General features: G+C 40.6%; 1 protein-coding gene across 1 annotated transcript; it reads left to right on the plus strand.

The window, feature by feature from the left end:
• Positions 1-23,240, plus strand: kiaa0513 (KIAA0513 ortholog). Its single transcript, XM_058646490.1, has 12 exons — positions 1-85; positions 5,624-6,159; positions 8,730-8,829; positions 9,458-9,531; positions 10,333-10,403; positions 15,494-15,701; positions 16,315-16,355; positions 16,438-16,510; positions 17,372-17,449; positions 19,398-19,478; positions 20,758-20,852; positions 21,481-23,240. The coding sequence occupies exons 2-12, from the start codon at positions 5,759-5,761 to the stop codon at positions 21,528-21,530; spliced, it is 1,272 nt and encodes a 423-aa protein (XP_058502473.1). The 5' UTR covers positions 1-85; positions 5,624-5,758; the 3' UTR covers positions 21,531-23,240.
• The last annotated feature ends 233 nt before the right edge of the window (positions 23,241-23,473 follow it).

Genomic DNA, 23,473 nt, shown 5'->3' on the forward strand with positions numbered 1-23,473 from the left:
CGCAGTTGTGGCTGTGTGTGTGAGTTGAGAGCAGCAGGAACAAGAGCGGGTTCCTCCTCTGTTTCTTCTCTCAGCGTCGTCTCAGGTGAGTTCACCTCTTTGTCTTCCTTCTTCTGACTCTTAAACTATCTCTTCATTCGTCAGAGACTCGGAGTTTGTTTGTTTTTGACGTTTTTAAAGGGCAGTCGTGTCGCGTCAGCGCGTTGAATGGCTCCGGATACCGTCTCCTCCTCTTCTCGTGATGTTTAATATTATAAGTATACATATTGATGATAATGTTTTGGGGGCTTCGTGAACAGACAGCCGGAGGTTCCGCCCCCTCCTCCTTCCTCCTCTTCCCGCGGAAACCTGCTCGGGCTTCGCCTGAAATTGTCTCCGTGGTTCCCGTCTGCTGTGCAGGAAACGTCACGCAGCAGTAGTGGGGTGATGGTGTTTGTTCAGAGCTGTGTGTGTGCGTGTGCGTGTGCGTGTGTGTGCGTGTGTGTGCGCACCTGTGCACACCTGCTTGCTTCACCTTACACACCTCCGTTCATCCACAGCCAAACCTCCTTCACTTTTTGGTCATTTTAAGACGCGCGCGCGCCAGCCTGAGGCTGTGAACCAGGTACGAGTGTCTTTCCAGGTGTTTTTGAGAGTTATATTTTCCTGTTAATCTTTCGGCATATTGCATGAGCGCTGAAAACGTGTTTATTTTTAAGAAGTGGGAGTTTAAATTTCCCGTGTGGAAGCAGAACGATCTCACCTGACCGAGGACGCGTTCACTTCAGTCTACGATATCTACGTCACATGTTCACGTCTTTATCTCACTGTTAGACGGACTTTTCCAACAGGAAAGTGAAGTTTGTAAACCACTCACTCTCCCACACCAAACCTCATAGAGAAAATCAGTGATTTTAGGAGCTGCTGGTCTACTGCTGCCTCGTGTGGTCACTTTGCGTCACTGAGGTCAATCTGAATGAATGATTCTGAAAGGCCAAGTGACAAAATAAGACATGTGAACTTAGTGATGGAGGCAGCAGTGGATCAACAACTCCTGTGTCTGTGTGTGTGTGTGATGTTCAATCACCGATTTTCTCTATGGGCTTTGGTGTCCATAGAGAAAATCCGTGTGGACGGATGAATGGATGAAAGACTGTTAACACTTCTGAGGAAGCAGACTCTGCAGCTGTCATGGAGGTCATGAAGGTCACAAAGTAGAGGACAGATGTGTGTGTGTGATGTGATAATTGTTGCCAGTCACAGCTGATAAACACTGTTGTTGTTGTTGTTGCTACATTTAGCAGACAGGGTTTGAACCAGCAGCTCACTCGTATCTCTCTCTGCTGATGTTGTTATGGACAAGTGTGTGTGTATGACATGTCCTGGAGGTGGTGGGGGGTAGGTTATATAATGGTTTGTGTGTGTGTGTGTGCGCGCGCGCAGAGGTTCCTCTTCCTGCTCATGGCAGCAGAAACATCCATGTACTGATGTCTGATGAGAAAGAGAGAGATTTTCTTTTTAACTGTCTCTCCCACACCAAAGCCCATAGAGAACATCACACACACAGGAGTTGTTGATCCACTGCTGCCTCCATCACTAAGTTCATACATTTTATTTTGTCACTTTGGCTTTTGTAATTGTTTGATCAGATTTGCTGCTGTATTTCAGTGACACAAAGTGACCACACGAGGCAGCAGTAGACCAGCAGCTCCTCTGTCCCCACCAGCTAAAATCACTGATTTTCTCTATGAGGTTTGGCGTGGGAGAGTGAGTGGTTTACAAACTTCTGTCTCACAGTGAGATGAAGACGTGAACGTGTTCTGTAGATATCGTAGACTTAAACTGACGTAGGTTTTATCAGCCAAGTCTTTTGTTAATTGGCTAAAGTTTTGCCTCATGTCCCCATTCAAGATTCAAGAAGTTTTTATTGTCATTATGAGGACATCATGACATTTTTGCAGAGACTCCCGGCATGAGGTACACAATAAAATAGCAAAAAATAACAATGGACTTAACACTTAAATAAGACATAACGAAAGGCTTAACCCTTAAATAAGACACAACAAAAGACTTGACACTTTATAAGACACAATGAAATGTAAAACCCAACAAAATATAAAACTACAGTGTGTGCAAAGTAAAATATATAAAACTATAAAGTGCAGTTTAGTGCAGTTTAGTGCAACTTGGCAACATTGAATGTCGGTGTCAGTTTTTCATACAAACACATTTAAAAAAAACTGAACTATCCTTTTAACATGTTATATGTGAGTGTGTGTGTGTTAGTGTGTGTGTTTTAAACTAATATTGTTATAGCTGTGTGTTCACTCTAGCACAAAATGGTTCCCAGTGATAGGAGCTGAAACAGATCAACTCAAGGACGCTGGTGTGACACACACACACACACACACACACACACACACACACACACACTGAGATCAGCCTGGGAAACTCAGTGTTTGAGTCAGCTGTCTCTCTCTCTCTTTATAAAGCTGTAATCAAACAGTTGTGTGCCTTTTTCAACAGATATGTTTTCAAGGTGCACTTTTCTGTCTTTGTGGTTTTCAGCCAGATCATCTTCCTGTTGTTTTGCTCATCTGTTCTGACTTGCTGTGACATTGCAACACACCGACTGCACTGACACTGCTCGTCCATGTTGTGAAGCTGAATCACCCTCACAGATTTGTTTCATTTGAACAAAGTCTTTTTGTTGTCTTCATTCTCTTTTTTTCCTCTTGGTGAACTGGAAACTGATCTGCAGTGTTCCCACAGATGTAAGAGGATCCTGTCATCACACTAATGATGATTCAGCTTTTTTTTAAGTTCAGTTTTATGAGATGCTAACAAAATCAGTGTCTTGCATTCAGCTGATTGCGCTTTGTGGCGGAGGCGGAGGTTCATGTTCAGTGAAAAACAAGAGAAATCTGATTTTCACCACTTCACAAAAGTCTACAATATCTACGTCACATGTTCACATCTATATCTTCACTGTGAGACAGACTTTTCCAAAAGGAAACTGAAGTTTATAAACCGCTCACTCTCCCACACCAAAGTCCATAGAGGAAATCAGTGATTTTAACATCACACACACAGGAGTTGTTGCTCCACTGCTGCCTCCATCACTGAGTTCATTGTCACTTCAGTCTTTGTAATTCTTTGTTCAGATTGACCTCAGTAGACCAGATTGGCAGCAGTAGACCAGCAGCTCGATATTCAAGCCATGATACAATATTATCATGATATTTAAGTCACAGTTCGATATTATCGCAATGTTTAAGTCACGGTATGATATTATCACGATATCTAAGTCACGACACGATATTATCATGATATTTAAGTCACAGTATGATATTATTACGATATTTAAGCCACGATACAATATTATCATGATATTTAAGTCACATGTTCGATATTATCACAATGTTTAAGTCACGACACGATATTATCACGATATCTAAGTCACGACACGATATTATCATGATATTTAAGTCACAGTTCGATATTATCACAATGTTTAAGTCACGGTATGATATTATCACGATATCTAAGTCACGACACGATATTATCATGATATTTAAGTCACAGTATGATATTATTACGATATTTAAGCCACGATACAATATTATCATGATATTTAAGTCACAGTTCGATATTATCACAATGTTTAAGTCACGACACGATATTATCACGATATCTAAGTCACGACACGATATTATCATGATATTTAAGTCACAGTTCGATATTATCACGATATCTAAGTCACGACACGATATTATCATGATATTTAAGTCACAGTTCGATATTATCACAATGTTTAAGTCACAGTACGATATTATCACGATATTTAAGTCACTATACAATATTATCATGATGTCTAAGCCACAATATGATATTATTAAGATATCTAAGTCACAACATGATATTTAAGTCACAGTTCGATATTATCACAATGTTTAAGTCACAGTACGACATTATCATGATGTCTAAGCCACAATATGATATTATTAAGATATCTAAGTCACAACATGATATTTAAGTCACAGTACAATATTATCACAATATTTAAGTCACAGTATGATATTATCAAGAAATCTAAGTTAGACAGGATATTATCACGATATTTCAGCCACAATACAATTAAATCACAATATTTAAGCCACAATACGATATAATCACAATATTTAAATCGCAGTATGATATCATGATAATTACGTCACAATAGGTTATTATCACGATATTTAAGTCACAGTAGTACGATATAATCACGATATTTAAGTCACAGTATGATATTATCATGATATTTAAGTCACAATACAATATAATCACGATATTTAAGCCACGATGCGATATAATCACGATATTTAAGTCGCATTATGATATTATCACGATATTTAAGTCACAATACAATTTAATCACAATATTTAAGCCATTATGCGATATAATCACGATATTTAAGTAACCAGTATGATATTATCACAATATTTAAGTCACAATAGATTATTATCACAATATTTCAGCGACAATAGGATCACGATATCTTAGTCATGATGCGATATTATCACGATATTTCAGCCACAATACAATTAAATCACGATATTTTAGTCACAGTACGATATTATCACGATATTTAGGCCACGATACGATATAGTCACGTTATTTAAGCCAGTGCGATATAATCACGAAATTTAAGTCACAGTACGATATAATCAGAATATTTCAGTCACAGTACGAAATAATCACAATATTTAAGTCACAGTACGATATAATCACAATATTTAAGCCACAGTACGATATAATCACGATATTTAAGCCACTGTACGATATAATCACGATATTTAAGTCACAGTATGATATTATCACGATATTGAAGTCACAGTACGATATAATCACGATATTTAAGTCACAGTACGATATTATCACGATATTTAGGCCACGATACGATATAGTCACGTTATTTAAGCCAGTGCGATATAATCACGAAATTTAAATCACAGTACGATATAATCATAATATTTCAGTCACAGTACGAAATAATCAGAATATTTAAGTCACAGTACGATATAATCACAATATTTAAGCCACAGTACAATATAATCACGATATTTAAGCCACTGTACGATATAATCACGATATTTAAGTCACAGTATGATATTATCACGATATTGAAGTCACAGTACGATATAATCACGATATTTAAGCCACGATGCGATATAATCACGAAATTTAAGTCACAGTACGATATGATCACGATATTTAAGTCACAGTATGATATTATTACGATATTTCAGCCACAATATAATAAAATCACAATATTTTAGTCACATTGTATCATGGCACACACATTATCACAATATTTCAGCCATGATACGATCACGATATTTTAATCATGATACGAGTATTTGCGAAAGCATATATTGTGACATACTGCGACATTGAATTTATTTTGTAAGAATAAACAAATATCGCACTGTTTTACGTAAAAATCCTCCAACCTGCCGTAAATACTTTTGACAGGAAGTAGCTGCAGTTGAACACATGAATTTCTGGTCGTGACAAACATTTACTTGATGCTGCGTTCCATTTACGTCACTACAAATGGAACACAGCAAGATTGTAAGAATCTCCTCTTCTCTCTTGTCCACAGATGCACTGGGTTTGTGAGCTCACCTGATGTCAGCGCCCTCAGGTGGTGTGAGGAGGGTCTGCAGAATCAAACCCCTCATGTTCATGCAGAGAGGAACCCCGTCGTTGAGCTAAAAGGAAGGGACTTGTTTCCGTCATGGAGGGCTTGGCCATGCAGAACCTCATAAACTTTGAAATTCCGTCAGAAGACGGCGCTCTGAGCGCCAACGCGGCTCACAACCAAGGCCGTGTGGACATTTCCTCTCCAGAGCCGGAGTCTTCTCTGGGAGTCCACCAGCAGTCGTCCCTGCCAGAGCCAATGACACCGTCCAAGCACAACTCTCTCTACCAGCAGCAACACCCAGAGGACGAAGGAGGCAATGACAGCGACACCACGGAGTCTGCGGACAGCGAGGACGACATGGACCCGTCCTCTCACATGTGGGAGCTGAGAAGGTCGTCGTCTTCCTCTGTTCACAGCAGGGAGGACGCCGACGGCGACACGCTGGAAGGAAAACGCTTCATGAAGGTCTATGTGGAGAAGGTGTTTCATGGAAAGTAAGTATTTTTTATTTTTAAATTTAAAGCTGCTATGCCTGACTACGGCTGGGTACCGAACTTGGGTTCTTTTATGGCAGCGACCGAAATGCTTCGATACTATCGGGTATCGAAACATGCCGTGTTTTTCGGTCCTAAGGTTCGATACCTTCAGAGTTAATCACATGATCAAGATCTGATAATGCTGCCGGTGATTGACAAATTTAAAGAAGCACCCAAATGCACCGGGCATCGACCTCAGAGCAGGAAGTTGCTCAGTATTTGAATGTAAGAAGAGCGGAGCGCAGACATCACCTCCTCTCAACCACAGCTCTACTGTTGATGTTACAGAGCCAGAGCCATTTAAAATCTTCATCCATGACAAGTACAGAGTACTGACGGCGCTGTGTCGGGATTTCAACAGGTAAGTTTACGTGTTGTATGTTTGTTTACTGAAGTTAACGTTACTGCAGCGTAATATGTGTTTGAACTGGGATCCATGTAACGCTAACTTAAGATATGAGTGTGTAGTTTTATGTTATGGCTATATAGCTCACTAAATGAAAAGCTAAGTGAATATAGACAGTAACTGATAAAGCTTAACCTGTTAAACAGCTCACTCTTATGTTCATCTTGTCCTCACAGTGACCTCTGACCCTGATGTGAGGAGGAGGACAAGGCCAGTCAGTGTGAATCTGTTCACACTGACAGAAAAAGAAAATGAGTAAAGAAAAACAAGACGAGTGCCACAGTCACAACTTTACTGTTAAAGGTTTGTTACCCTTTTCTACAGTGGACTGAGTAAACTGTTGCTATTGTTGACCAGTTAAGCCAAGATTATCTCAGCCTAGATTATGGTTTTTGAGTAATAATAATACAACCATGTTATTGTTATGTTTTGTGTTCTAATGTCGACATTGATTTTACTTCTGTAATTTTCTGTGAGATCCTTAGTGAAAATGACTTGTCACTTGTTTGTAATTGTTCTTTTTGTGTAAAAAAAAACTGCATTGAGTGTAAAAATGTTTAACTGAAAAATAAAAACTAAGGATGGATTTGTACCATAATGTGTAATTTTCTTTTTTAGAAATTATATTATAAAACTGGGCCACACGGTGGAGTAGTGGTTAGCACTCTCGCCTTGCAGCGAGAAGACCCGGGTTCGAGCCCCGGGTTGGAACAAGGGCCTTTCTGCATGGAGTTTGCATGTTCTCCCCGTGTGTGCGTGGGTTCTCTCCGGGTTCTCCGGCTTCCTCCCACAGTCCAAAAACATGCAATGTGGGGATTAGGTAAATTGAACACTCTAAATTGACCATAGGAGTGAGTGTGAGAGTGAATGGTTGTTTGTCTCTGTCTGTGAGTGTGTGGCCCTGCGATGGACTGGCGAACTGTCCAGGGTGTACCCCGCTGTGGCACAGCACCCCCCGCGACCCTCTGGTGGAGGATAAAGCGGTAGATGATGACTGACTGATATTATAAAACTGGTATCGGTATTGGTATTAGTACCGGTATCGAAATTTTTTTACTGATACCCAGCCCTATGCCTGACTTCAAGATATTAACACATGTTAACTTGTAATCCACAAGTTAAACCTAACATTGGTGGAATAACCAGAGTTTAACGTCATGTTAGAGTTAAACTTGAAGTTAAACTTGATGTTATCTGGTAAACTTGATGTTATCTGCATAACCACAGTTAAACTTGATGTTATCTGGTAAACTTGATGTTATCTGGTAAACTTGATGTTATCTGGTAAACTTGATGTTATCTGGATAACCAGTTAAACTTGATGTTATCTGGTAAACTTGATGTTATCTGGATAACCAGTTAAACGTGATGTTATCTGGTAAACTTGATGTTATCTGGATAACCAGAGTTAAACTTGATGTTAGCTGGATAACCAGAGTTAAACTTGATGTTAGCTGGATAACCAGAGTTAAACTTGATGTTATCTGGTAAACTTGATGTTATCTGGATAACCAGAGTTAAACTTGATGTTATCTGGATAACCAGAGTTAAACTTGATGTTATCTGGTAAACTTGATGTTATCTGGATAACCAGAGTTAAGCTTGATGTTATTTGGATAACCAGAGTTAAACTTGATGTTATCTGGATAACCAGAGTTAAACTTGATGTTATCTGGATAACTTGATGTTATCTGGATAACCAGAGTTAAACTTGATGTTATCTGGTAAACTTGATGTTATCTGGATAACCAGAGTTAAACTTGATGTTAGCTGGATAACCAGAGTTAAACTTGATGTTATCTGGATAACCAGAGTTAAACTTGATGTTAGCTGGAGAAAGGTTTATCCTGCTGTAGTTTATCCAAACACAGTGTGACTACAGCTGCCTTGTTTAGCTCAGCGCTAACACAGCTTTGATTTTCTGTGTATAGATATCATTTTAGTTTTTTTTCACTTTTTCGTTTTTATTTTCCGTAAACTGCTAAAAGAAGAACCGTTGAATTATTTTCAGACCTGACATCATTTTTACAGTGCACAACAGTTTCACAATCATCAGATATTTGGTGAATAAAGGGCAGTTTTAGTGTTTTACGGCTGCTGTAAGTGACTTTTGTTTTCACAGAGAAGACTTTGACCAGGAAGAGAAGGCTCGTTTTGGAGAGCTGTGCACTGGAGAGAGCAGTAAAGCTCGCGAGTGGTTCGCCAAACACGTCAGTGCACAGGTGAGTGTGGAGAAACGACGTCAGATGTGACCTTTACAGAGGGAAAGAAAACAGCAATAATCCTGACGAGCAGCACAAACAGTCTCCGGTTGATGTTGAGGTTTCATGTTCACCTGTTAACTTCACTCCCTTGCAAATTTACTGAACGTAACATTAATGTCTTTTTGAGCTTAGCTCCGTTTAAAAGCATCGTTCAAGTTTGAAGCACTGACACAAAATGGCTGACTCGCTCTCAGAACATGGCTGCTACCAGGAAAAAAACAAAACAATTTTAAGCTACTCATAGAAAGACTCGGCAAATAAAATCCACATCTGTTTGAGTCTACGATATGTTGAGAACATGTTCACGTCTTCATCTCTTAGTGATGGAGGTGCTGTGATGGTAAAATCACTGATTTTCTCTGTGGACTTTGGTGTGGGAGAGTGAGTGTTTCCTGTTGGAAAAGTGTCTCACAGTGAGATAAAGACGTGAACACGTTCTTAAAGATACTGACGTTTAAAAGACCCTGAAATATGGTTTTAACAGAATCAGTTATTGTGATGTCCCTGTTGTGTGTTATATGTTGTCTTTGTGTTGACGTTTAATGAACGTGTCTCTGTGTCTGTCTGTCTGTCTGTCTGTCCACAGCGCTGCCGCTCTACATGTGTGAGCGAGGCCACTTTCTACAGACTGGTCCAGTCGTTCGCTGTCGTTCTCTTCGAGTGAGTCACGTGGTTTTTTTCTGGCTTTCTTCTTGAATGCAGTGCGTCGTGTAGGGGGCGCTGTTGGCAACACACTTGCTCGCAATGGTGTTGTTTGTCTTTAGTCATATATATATATATATATGTATATACAGTATTTTCAATAAAAAATATAGAAGCTCATGAAACAGGTCATCGAAAAACAAACAAAGAAAAACTCAAACTCTTAATAAATTTACATGACATTACATGTCATTTAGCAGACGCTTTTATCCAAAGCAATTTACAATGGAATTGAGTGCAATCAGCCAGGAGTGGAGTCAAACTTGCAACCATTGCGACCATGATGTCTTTCGCACACAGGGTACCGGTCCTAACCACTGAGCCACTCCACCCCATCATTAAATCGTAATCAGACAATCTATTTATGGATTTTGCTCCATAAAATGCTGAAAAATATTGATCAGTGTTTCCACACCCAGAAGCTGCTGTGGAGATCAGAATAGTTGGCAATCAATTGAGTCATGGATTAATAATCTGTGAATTGATGAATGATCGTAAAACATGAAAAACACTTCTGACTGAGGTTAATTCCCCGTCCAGTAGGTGGCAGCAGACTCTCAGCCATGGGACTTTCCACCTCCTAGAGAACTACGTCAAGAAAACTGTGTTTGTTTAATGCTGTAACCGTGCGTCTAGAGTTTTCATTTTCAAATTTGCCCGATAATTCTGTATCAGGCAATGATTATATCTTAAGATTCTTGTCAACACACACACACATATACTCGTGGGATGATGACTGAGCACATATTGTGTTTGCAGATGTTACCAGATGGACGACTACAGTCCGGCCAAAAACCTCATGACCATGTGTTTCACCTACTACTACATTGGTAAGACCTGAATTCTTCTCATGCACTCAGAACACGACATGATGCTGGTTTTGCGTGTGTTTTAAAGCCCTAACTCTGTGGAATTAAGCTTTTCAAAGAAGCAAACAACCCTTAATGAACTGAGCAAAAACTAAAATCAACCACACAAGGCAAGGACGCCGTTTTGGACTTCTGGTGTGAGAGGACGCTGACGTGTATGTCGCCGCTTCTCACTCCAAATTTAATTTGATTATCTACCATTTGTGTCTATGTCGTTTCTTCTGCCATTCTTACTTGGATTGTGGCTACTGTTGTGCGGTGCACTGGCTGTGCGCTGACCTGTTTGCTGATACGGTGGGGCTGTTTTGTTCGATCTGCTCCTCCTACGGTCGGTTGTCCCATCTAGCCTCGGCGGTTGCTACTGGCCGCTGGCTCTTCTGAGGGCCACCATTGCCTTCACGACGTCGGGTGATCAGACCTCTTGGATTCTCGTGACTTTGGGGAAGTTTTGGATGATTTCCCTCAGCATTAGCATTAGCCACCGACTGCTACTGTTCTTTCCGGACGATGGGGAGGATCCAGTACAGCTCCTCGGAACTTCACAGACTCAACGCCGACTTCACACCGGACCCTGTTGTTGTTAGATCTCTTCGACTCCTCCGACGACCCCGGTACATTCATCGGGGCTCCCGGCACTGGTTGATTTATTCTGGTTCACCCATTCCCTCCGTCCTGTCGGTGAGTCACCTGAGTTCTGTGTTTCGTCATCACGACAAACACCATGTGCGCACTAGATGGCTCCGCCCATTGTGCCGTGTTAACAGTTCCTTTTCCTATCCACTCAGCCTCACCTATGGATAATACTCACACATTCATGCTGCTAAAGGTACGCTCTCTCAACAACAAACCTCTACTTCTTCATCATTTTGGAGCACAGGATTGATGTCCTCTGTTTGACAGAGACTTGGCATTAAATCAAGCCACTCCTCCAGGCTATGTTTACCTACAGAAGCCTCACACTGATGGTGGCGGTGAGGGACTGGCTGTTATCCACTGTGCCAACATCCAGATTAAAGGGGTCTCCATGCTTATTACCACCACATTTGAGAGTGTGGTGTTCTGGCTGGCAGTTCTCAGCTTCAGACTGTCCTCATTTACCGCCCACCCAAAGCTCCTGGCATGTTTTTATCCGAACTATCTGAGCTCCTGACACCTGTCAATACTATGTCCACATCGACACTCTTGCTGGGGGACTTTAAAGGGGACATATTATACCCTATTTCTCCAAGTTAAACTAGTTCCCTAGTGTCCCAATGAACATGTCTGTGACATGCTTTGGTCAAAATATCATAAGGACCATAGCAGTTCAATAACCCTGCTAAACCCGCCCCTTTCAGAACGCTCGGTTTTGTGCATGGTCCCTTTACATGCAAATGAGACACAGGCAAACACACCCACTTTGACACGGCACGCTCATGTTGCCATGACAGCAGTTGAGCTTGAACCGTGGGAGAAACATGGCTGGTGGAGGAAACATTGCGGTTCAACCATATATGTTTGAACCTGAGTCCGACCCTGAACAAGAGGAAGCTACGGAAGAAGTTGTAGTATGTAGACTGCAACAGGTCGTGTCAGAATGGTCAGTTATGACCTCTATTTGACCTTTTCTTAAAAATGTGTGTGTTTGTACGTCAGTGAAATACGGTCGCTGACGGCTGCTGTTTGTGTTACTCACTGCTTATAAAACTCTAGATGTGTTTCATTAACTAGCATGCTACTCCTGTGTTCTCCACAGCAGTGGGAATGTAATAGCATCGATTTTTATTGTTAATCTTCTGGTCAGTCCAGAATTGTACTGACCAAGGTTCACAGAACAGTCTGATGCGAAGTGGTGCGAACACACGAACACACGTTTGCTGACTTTATCCGGCACATTAGCTTCATATATAAAATCCTCTGAGGCTGGAAGTTTGTGTAAAACACTGTGCTCCACTGTGCAGCCACCAACAGCACACTTGTCCCTCCACGTTGACATAATACCGCTCTTCCTCCCTCGCCTGCACTCTCGCAGGGACAAGGTGGAGCTAAGGTGGAGCTAAGGTGGAGCTCTCCAAGTAAACTTACTGGTGGGTGGTAACATTCGCGGTGAAATGCGCATGCTGCCGTCAGCGGAGGGAATTCAACATCGCGTGTTTTATCGCCTATACTTACACTAAGGGGGACCACGAAAAAAGGGCTGAGTATTCTTTTTCCACACTTTGGCGACTGGTAGGGCCTCCAGAGTCCCAAATATAAGTATTAAAATGTTAAAAAGTACATTTTGCATAATATGTCCCCTTTAACCTTCATGTTGGCCCCGGCAGTTGCAAATTTGCCTCTGAGTTTCTGTCACTGCTGGATTGTTTCAACTTTGTGCAGCATTTACAGGGTCCCACCCACAGCAAGGGTAACACACTAGACCTGGTTTGCTCAACTGGCTTCCCTCTCACCAACCATGGACCTAGCTGTCTCTGTCCATCATGTAATCACCTTCAATGTTCCTGCTCACGTGCCTAGGCAGCGCCCCAGGCGAACCATTACATTCAGGAATATTAAGGCTGTCAGTGCACCGATGTTGTCCGGCGTTGTCCAGTCTGATTGCTGAACACTTGGACTTGGATTCCTCCATTTCCTCACTCTGTGACAGGTGAAAGACTGCTGCAGAGGACGCCTGTAGCTTGGATAACGTTGTGGTTACCGAGATGATAAACACACATACATGCAAATGAAACACAAGCGAACATGTGTAGTAGGGCTGTGCGATGTGGACTAAAAGTCATATCTCGATATTTTTTAGCTGAATGGCGATACTCGATATATATCTGGATATTTTTCTAAGCATCATTTTTTCTAATATGCTATAATAAGCATTAAAGCATATTAGATTGAATGTTTTCCACAGGCAAACCCTTATAAAATAAACAAACAGTTATAAGTGCGTGCGTGCGTGCGTGCGTGCGTGCGTGTGTGTGTGAAATAGGTGTGAACCTGCAGCTCATGTATTGTCATTTTAACGCAAAATGAATTACAGTATATCGATACAAGCGATATTGTCCCGTGTTATATCTTGTTTAGAAATATATCGATAAATATTAAAATATCTAGATATTGCCCAGCCCAATGTGTAGCTTAGCCTGTAGCCGACTATCACTAATGCTAAACGACAGAACAAGCACACAAAGACAGTTTTACGCTTTGTAAATATTGTAATATACGTATTGTTTTAGGTGAAGTTTAGTGCTGTGTCCTGCTTTATATTGCCCCAAGTTTGCGGAACAATCCTCCATGAAGTGGTTGCCGCATACATGGAGGTATTTGGGAAATGTAGCAGGAATATTCCCCTCAAATATGAAAGATATCCACTGAGCTTTTCTTTGCTCATTGGCGGGGAGCGTGTGGAGCGTCTGGTATTTATCACAAACACTCGCTGAACCTTTTTTCCACATGTTCTCAACGCAGAAACACACCCAAATGCAGCATTAATTGGCCCTTCCACTGCTATGCTGATGATACTCCTCTCTATCTCAGCACATCTCCCTCCACACTCTCTTATCAACTGTTAACAGGAAATTAAATCTTGGTTGACCTTTAACCTGCTCCAACTAAACAGCCGGAAGACAGAGGTGATATTGGTCGGTCCAAAGTCTCTCCTTAACAAGGTGGGAGATCTGGTCCTCTCTGTTGACTACATCACCACTTCACTGTCCACGGAGGTTCGTAACCTGGGTGTCATTTTGGACTCAACCCTATCATGCGACACACACATCAAATCTGTCACAAAATCTGCACTTTTCCACCTCAAAAATATCTCCCGACTCACTGACTCTGTCGCTGAAACCCTCGTCCATTCCTTCATCACATCACACCTGGACTACTGTAATGCTGTCCTGTTTGGGGTCCCGAAGAAAACCCTGGACAGGCTCCAACATGTCCAGAACTCTGTTACTAGGGTTCTCACTCGGACCAAACTTTGGCAACATATCACCCCCACACTGAAACAACTGCACTGGCTCCCGTTAAGGTCCAGTCTCTCCGTTCACTTGCTCCACATTATCTCTCCGACCTCCTCCATGTGCACCGTCCCTCCCGGAACCTGCGGTCTGCTGACCTCTGGGCTTTCAGTGTCGCTGCTCCAACACTCTGGAACTCACTCCCTCTGGCTGTTCACCAGGCATCATTTAAATCTCTGTTGAAGCGACACCTGATTGTTTGTTTGCCAGTGTTTGTGTTTTCTGGTTTTATTTTTGATCTGTTCTCAACTGTACGGCGACCTTTGGTTTTGTGAAAGGTGCTTTATAAATCTAAGTTATTATTATTATTATTCACACAATCAAAAATACACAAATTGCAAATAAAATATTCAGTTTTATTTGTTTGCAGTGATCAGAATTCTGTTTGCTCTGACTCTTTTGTCTGCGCTCCGTCACTCATTCGTTCTTTGCTCCGTGTTTTTTTTTTGTTTCCTGTTCTGACTGTGGGCGGGGCTTAGGAAGCTGATTACTGATTGGCTACTGAGTTTTGGCGCGACAGCGGAAGTAGACACTGGCTTGGAGTGGCTGTCCTTCTGGAACTCCTTCCCCAAATTTTCCTTGTCGACATCCGACAAAATAATTATTAGTATCTTTTATAATCTGACAAATGTTAGATACTTACAATAAACTTGCAGTTTATTTTACAGTGTATTTTAGTTTATTTTATGCTGTATTTTAGTGTATTTACTGTGTATTTTAGTTTATTTTACAGTGTATTTACAGATTATTTTACAGTGTATTTTAGCTTATTTTACAGTGTATTTACAGTTTATTATACAGAGTATTTATAGTGTATTGTAGTTTATTTTACATTCTATTTTACAGTGTATTTTACAGTGTATTTACCACATTATTTCACAACACCACATGATGAGGATTTCACCCCCCGAGAACAGTTCTGTGTTCGTAAAGTGATGCTGCCACTTTACCCTGTTGTTAGGTCGCGTTTCCTGTCTGTAAACTGTCTCACAGTGAGATAAAGACGAACATGTTCTTAAAATCTAAAAAATAAAAAATCTGTTTTTCTTCACATCTTTTCAGGAAAGTGTCCACCGTCTCCGTCACAGCTGCTGGACCGCGGCGTCCCTCCCGCTGGTATGGACTTGTATCTCAACAAGGCCAACTCCTGGCTGTCGGGGACGAAGGACGCTGCCGTCGGCCTTCTCAAAAACACGTCCAAGACTGACGTCAAAGGTTTCTTCGGAGGCTTGGAGAACAAGCTCAGGAGCTCGACGGCTCAGAAGACGGAGTGAGAAAACATCCAGTCTTAGATGAATAATTTAAATGTGCATCAGTTTATCTATCTATGTGAGTGATGATGGTGATGTTTGGTGCTCCTGTCATCCAGCCGACAAAGAAAACACCTTCTTCTCACCTGTACACAACTCCTACTCGAGAATTGGCTACTTTCTATTAATAAACTTAGAGCAGCAGTGGTTTCACTAGATGCAGAAAAAGCATTCGATAGAGTAAACTGGAAATTCCTACTTGCTACAATGCAAAAAGTCTAATGTTGTCTATGTTTTGTTTTGTCGAGTATGTTCTAGTATGTCTATTTTGTCACATTTCAATTGTTCAATGTTACTTACCCATACACTACCATTGATATTGCCGTCCACCTCTCTCTCTCTCTCTCTCTCCCCCCCTCCCCTTGCCTCCCCCTTGCCTGTCCACTCCCTTAAAACAAATAAATGAAATATATCTATCTATATATATGTATATATATATATATATATATATATATATATATATATATATATATATATATATATATACATATATATATATGTATATATATATATATATATATATACATATATATATATGTATGTGTGTTCTCTATGCTGTGTTCCTCTTTCCAGAGAAGGAGAAAGTCCAAGTGAGATGAAGCCCAGATCTCCAGGTAAGGTGAACACATTGAACTTGGTGTGTAGAAACATGTGGAGAGGTGTGAGTGTCTGCCATGTTTCTGTCCTCCTCCACAGTGTCTGAGGCTGCAGAGGGGAAGAGAGGGGAGAAAGTTTACCTGTACACACACCTGAAGCAGCAGCCCATCTGGTAAATTCAGAGTTCACAGAACCACTGGTCTACTGACTCCGGTCAAAGGTTCTGGTCTGAGTGAGGACAGGAGTTCATGTGCTTTCACAAACATAGAATAAAAGAATCACAGACACATCACCTTTATTGGATTCATTCTTTTTAAGCAACTCCAAATGTCATTATTAAAAATGCATTCATTTCCACATAAAATCTACACTCTCAGCATCTTAAGTGACAAAAGTGTCCCCTCCGTATAAACTGCTATGTTTGCACTTTGACTCAGGGCTGCAACAACTTATCGATTCATTGATCATATATTTATTTAAATTTTTTTTTTAAATAATAATTTCCAATTTTATGATGTACTTCTACAATTTAATTTAATTAATTAATAAAATCTACACTCTCTCTGTATAAACTGCTATTGAAGTTTCAGTTAGGGCTGCAACAATTAATCCATTATTAATCTTTAACTAAGTTAGGCGTCAACCATTGATCGTTTTGGGGGATTTCGTTTTTAATAATAAAAAGCAGTTTCTGGGATTTTTCAGCTTGTTAAATGTGAATATTTTCTGGTTTCTTTGCTTCATAAAAACCAAGGAATCATTTTTGGTTTGTGGACAAAAACGAGACGTTTGAGAACGTCATCGTTTCCAGGTTTGACAAACACTGATCAACTTTTTCTGAACCAAACGACTCAGCGATTAATGGGAAAAATAATGGACCGATGAGTGGGTTATGATAATAGTCGTCAGTTTTAGTCCTGCAACCACATTCTCAAACGGACCAACGCAGAATTTTGTACAATCCAATTCCAAGTGAACAAATGCCATGTTGAATAATAAAAACACATGTTAAACGCCATCTTCCCGCCCTCAGGCACACGCTCAGATTCTGGAACGCCGCTTTCTTTGACGCCGTTCACTGCGAGCGGAGGAAACGGTCGCCGACCACCAGGTGAGTGTGGACCAGTCACATTCTGCTCTGACACACAATGTGAAACAAAGGTGTTTGGACTGTGGGTAAAAAGAAAGAAGGTTTGAGATCTGCTGGCTTCTCTTCCTCTTTTCATTCTCTCCTCTTCTTCACTTCTTCTTTGCTGTTGCTGTTCTGCATGTTGACTTTGTCTCCTTGTGCCTCGCTGCCGGGCAGGAGAACGAAGGAAGAAGAGAAAGACGAGAGGTCTGTCCTTCTTTTTGTCTGCTGCCTTCAAAAGGAAAAAGAAAATAGTCCAATTTAAAAATAAGAAGGAAAATGAAATGATGCGAAGGCAGAGAGGAGGAGGAGGAGGAGAATGGCAGAGCCTCTGCAGCATTTAAACATCTGGGGCCTGTTTCAGAAAGCAGGTTCAACAAACTCTGAGTTAAAACCTTAACTCTAGGTTGACCAACTGAGTTTCAGAACAGCTGATCAGCATTCGTTCAGTTCACTGTGAGTTAAGCGTGTGCGTTAGGAAAGAAAAAACGTCATCATCAATGGAGCTCTGATACTATGATTCACCATGGCAACGGGTAAACGAAGAGCACAGCCTCCATTTGAATCCGGTCGAGCAGAAATAATAACACATGACAATGACCATGACATTTATGTGAAGAGACGAGTTAATAAATGAATACTGTTACATTTTATACAGCGTAATCCACTCATTCATCCTTTCATTAATGGATGTTGAGATGCTGCAGTCGTACCATTATGTTCCATTTGATCTGATATTTATTCAGCTGTAACCTGACAAGACACAAACTGAAGATGACAATATGGACCAAACTGAGAAAACATAGTTTACTTATGGATCTATAATATAAAGTCCAACTGAAGTGTCCATGTTCAAACTGACTCACTTTTTTTGACTCTATTTTACATTCAAACATTTTGCTCAACACTATTTCATGACCATATTTCCACGTGTGAATATAAACGCAGTCACTGCTGTCAAACATTAAGATTTCAAAAAGTCACTTCTTAACTACAGTGAAGTGAAAGTGTTTCCAGCTGCATCGTCATCGTGTCGTGTCGTGCTGAGGCGAGTAGAGCTGGTGGAAATACGCCACAAGTCCTCGCCCTGAGGCACGCGCAAGCGTCCGTCCCACAACACCCCACCACCCCCCCCCAAACCCGCGGTATAGTTTGCACACTGGAAGTAACATGTGATTGGGTTTGTTGAAGAAAACCTGCCAGGTTCACAGAGTATGTTGCCGGGGTAACTGACTCAGCGTTAAACTGAACTGGCTTTGTGAAACCGAAAAACCCTCATCTCAGGGTTAACTAACTCAGAGTTTTCACTAAACCTGCTTTCTGAAACGGGCCCCTGGAGAATAGAAGAAGAGATGGTTGAACTGAAGTTTGTAAACCACTCACTCTCCCACACCAAACCCCATAGAGAAAATCAGTGATTTTAGCTGGTGGGGACACAGAAGCTGCTGGTCCTCTGCTGCCTCGTGTGGTCACTTTGTGTCACTGAGGTCAATCTGGACAAAGGATTTCAAACATTGTCTTTTTATTTTAATAAAGACATTTCATTTGAAAGATGATTTTAGAATAATGAACTTTGAAAAAAAAAACTGATCTGATCTGAAGTTTTGAAATTTCCGAGGTCACTTGAATGCATCAGCGGCAGTTGTTTGGTCGGTGATCTGTGGTAAAATTAAAAGTGAATAACCCAGTGGATATTTGATGATTATGTAACATCGATCATTGCTTCTTGTGAATCATTTGTGAATGAGTGGTTGTGTTTTGTTGATGTGCTGCTGCTGCTGCTGCTGCTGCTGCTGCTGCTGATGGTTGTCGTGATTCAAGTCGTTTTTGTCTCATATGACATGGTCTCTTTCACTCTTTGCGCCGCATTGCAACGTGGAACCATTGACGTCTGAATCTGACTTTTCTTCTTGTTTCTTCTTCGCTGCAGGGAGAAATGGTGTCACATGACGCAGGAGGAGCGAGACGACAGCTCCAAGATCGACGAGAACATCGCGTTCGGTCAGCTGGGGTGAGGACGCCGCCGCCACGCCGCGGAGTTAGAGATAAGACGATATACGATATTAGTTTCAGTCGATCGTGGCGAATTTCTTTTATCATAATAATCCTGAAAGGAGGAAAAATCATTATCAATTAACGGGAGTGACTTAAAATCACAGTCCTAGTGATTTATTTTGAAGGGTCACGGTCAGACAAAAGTCGTCGGATCTAATGTACTTGATCTAATGAAAAACAAATATATTTGAACAAACTCGTCCTAGCATGTTTGAGCTAGACGCGTCAAACTCTGTCCATGTGTTCTCGACAAGTTAATGATTAAAAGTCGTCAAAGGATTTTCTCCATGTCAAAAGGTGTTTTTAAAAAAGAAAAAGAAAAAAGGCGTGGCCTCAGCGCTCCGACAAAGTTGACATTAAAATGGCAGGAAAACTACTTTAAAATTCCACTTTTTGAAAGTTGAGTCCTTTAGTAGCGTGTTTGGTAACTGTACGTGTTTTTGCAACTTCTTGGTTCCATGTGAAAAAGAGTTTGATAACTTTGGCCAAACGTTTTTGTAACTTTATAACATTTGGCTCCACCTTTTGGTCACGCTCAGCATTTTTAGGAGTTTTTGTAGCCTCTTAAAAAGCACTTTTTTTTAAAAGTGTGACATTACCTACATGTTTTTTGGAACATTCAACACGTGTTTCTCTGACATTAGAATATTTCGTCATTTTTGGACACACCAGTAAAATGTAAAAAACAATTTGGTTTCATATCCAAAAAATGAGCTAACTTTGCCCAAACTTTTGTAACTTTACAGCATTTGGTCACACTCGTGTTTTTGTGGCTTCCAAAAAGACAAATTTACTTGGTTACATATTTTTTTAAACATTTTTTTTTTAGTATCACAAGAAAGTGTACTATTAGTTACTTGTTTTGTTATGTTATAATATTTTTGTAAAATTGGTAACACAGTGATGTGTTGCGTTTTTTAACGACCTTTAAATTCCAGCACTTTTCATTCTTCGTAACTAACATTTCTAAAAAAATAACATTAGTTCAATTTTAAAAGTGTCAAAAACATGTTTTTGCAATGTTACTTTGTAACTTTAATTAAATAAAATTGGTATTATACTCCTTTTATTGTCATGTTACAAACATGTTTTTCTAACATTTACCACAAAAAACGTTTCATATTTGTTTGTGTCATTACTAACATGGATTCATGCGTTTCCTCAGTATCTGTGAGCTTTGGTCTTATGCTGTGTTGTTTTTGAGAACTCTGGACTCACACTGTGTGTGTTTTCAGGACGTTCACTCACAACATGTTGGCGTTTGGTCTCAGTAAGAAGCTGTGTAACGACTTCCTGAAGAAACAGGCCATCATCGGAAACCTCAACCAAGGTCAATCTTTTTGGTTTTTTCACCAGTTCACTCAGAGTTTAATTCTCACTTAAAAAACCCAAAACATTCAATAAAAACCACAACATTGATTTTTCTATTTAAGTCTTGACCTGGCGAAAATGCTAATGTTGGTGTAGTTCATGTTGAAATGTGGTTCTTCTGACACAAAGTCAAAGCTGACGCTCACTATCACTGATGACTCTCCCTTACACCAAAGTCCATAGAGAAAATCAATGATTTTAGCTGCGGGGACGCAGGAGCTGCGGGTCCTCTGCTGCCTCGTGTGGTCACTTTGTGTCACTAAGGTTAATCTGAACAAAGGATTTTTAATGCCAAACTGTAAAAATAGGACATTTGAACTTAGTGATGGAGGCAGCAGTGGATCAACAGCTCCTGTGAGTTTCTCTATGGACTTTGGTGTAAGGGAGTGAGTGGTTTACAAACGTCAGTTTCCTGTTGGTAATGTCTGTGAAGATGACGTGAACGTGTGACGTAGATTTTATTACGTCACACGTTCACGTCTTTTGTTGAGTGGCTGACTCAGTGTCAGGACCTGGACTGTCCCTTTAATTCACATAACTCATACTGTAACTAATAACTTTTGTGTGTGTGTGTGTGTGTTTTGCAGAACAGTACAAGTTGCTGAGTGACCACATAGAGAAAATGGCGGCTGAGTGAGTGGGGGAGTGCGAGGACGACGGTCACATGACACGTTACAGTTTCCATGACGGAGGAGAAACAACAACCAAAAAAACTGAACTGAACTGTGTCATAGTCAGAGCAGCAATAATCAACATCGTCATCATCATCATATCATCATCAATATCATCAATATGGTCAATATCATCATTATCATCGATATCATCATTATCATCGATATCATCATTATCATCAGCTGGTGTATATACGATACGTAAACAGCCTCACACCATCTGCTGCGTGTTCTGTTTCCACGGTAACCATATTTACACGTGAGTGTGGTCGAGATTCATCGTGGACGTCTAAGGAGAAGAAGAAGTCCTTAAAAAAAAAGCACAGAGAACAAACAAACAAAACTGTGTGTGTGTGTGTGTGTGTGTGTGTGTGTGTGTGTGTGTGTGTGTGTGTGTGTGTGTGTGTATGAGTGTTGCGTTCCATTTGTAGTCGGAACTCATAAATGTCCAGATTGACATCCTCAGCGTTCCCGGCGCAGGATTCCAAAATGGCGGCCACTCGTGTTTGTTTGGCAGCAGGTAAAACATCGCACCTGTTCGTCTTTTTTTTATTTAAAAAAAATGTCATTTAAACATGAAATCATTTAGAAATCAATAGAATAATTGTTGAATTGTTTCAGTTGACTGAGCTGTAGTTCCTCCTGGGACCACTGGATGGCAGCATTGTGTCTTCATTCAAAGCAGTGAGAACAGCTTCATATGCTACTCACTGACTGTTGACTGGTTGGTTGGTTGGTTGGTTGACTGGTTGTTGGTTGACTGACTTGTTGGTTGGTTGGTTGACTGGTTGACTGACTGGTTGGTTGGTTGACTGACTGATTTTTGTAAATGTTGTAAATATTTCTGTTGTAAAAGAATCCATCGTGTTTGTGATCAACATGAATATAAAACTGAAGTGAGACCCCTAGTGTTTAAACATGCTATTGCAACTCTACATTTTTCTCTCCTTTTTTTCTGTTTTTTAACCGATGTGAATTTTGTCGCGATCTGTTGTGTGTTTTATATATATATGTGTGTGTGTATATATATATATACATATACACACATATATATGTGTGTATATGTATATATATGTACAGTATATATGTGCCGTGTTCCATTTATAGTCGGAGCAACGTTATCATACAAACGAGTTATTGCGAGTATTTTTCCGTTAATGTCACAAGTGTTGTTTGCGTTTTCTCGCAGTAAATCAGTCGCACACATAACTTAACGTTTATCGTTAAAGTTACAACTTACACGTTTATCGCGTTGTTAACGGCTGTTTTTTTTTCCTCCCGACTTTTCAACTGGATCACGGACATGATGGCGTGTTCCGATGTAAATGGGACGCAGCCTTATTATTGCACTAGTGTTGGCGTGTGAACTTCCTGTCATGTGACACTCACTGATGCCTTGTGTTTGTTTGTTTGTGTAAATTCTTCTGTGAAACTGTTGATTTCCTCGATTGTTGTCATGAAAGGAGTTTGTGTGTCGTCGTGACGATGTTCCGACAGTTTGTGTGTTTGACTCACCTGATGGAGACGCTCCAGAAGCCACTTAGAGGGACAGTTTTTGTAATGTGCTGTGAGCGCCCCCTGCTGCTGAGAACTGTGTTCCTGTTTCTAACTCAACTGCAGCGAGGACTCAAGGAAAAACTCATCTGAACAAAACACTAAAAATAAAATGTTTTTCCATTAAAGAATGTGTTCATGTCTTTATCTGAAGTTTGTAAAAACCACTCACTCTCACAAACATGTCTGTGTGTGTCTGTCTTAGGTCAGTACTAGTTATGGTTAATGTCAGTACTAGTTAAGGTCAGAGTAAGTCCCGGGGAAATGAATGAAAGCCATTGTGATGTCCTCTGAAGTCGTGGAAACCAGTGTGTGTGTGTGTGTGTGTGTGTTTCAGACTGACGAGTGCCTGCTC

Source organism: Solea solea, chromosome 12 (genome assembly GCF_958295425.1).
Source record: "Solea solea chromosome 12, fSolSol10.1, whole genome shotgun sequence".
Taxonomy (NCBI): Eukaryota; Metazoa; Chordata; class Actinopteri; order Pleuronectiformes; family Soleidae; genus Solea; species Solea solea.

What these genes read in the sequence shown, in the direction of transcription:
- kiaa0513 (XM_058646490.1), top strand. Translation starts at nt 5,759, where the DNA reads ATGGAGGGCTTGGCCATGCAGAACCTCATAAACTTTGAAATTCCGTCA. An exon ending in TTCGCTGTCGTTCTCTTCGA is followed by an intron (nt 9,532 to 10,332) that starts GTGAGTCACGTG and finishes TTGTGTTTGCAG; the next exon opens with ATGTTACCAGATGGACGACT. An exon ending in ATCGCGTTCGGTCAGCTGGG is followed by an intron (nt 19,479 to 20,757) that starts GTGAGGACGCCG and finishes GTGTGTTTTCAG; the next exon opens with GACGTTCACTCACAACATGT.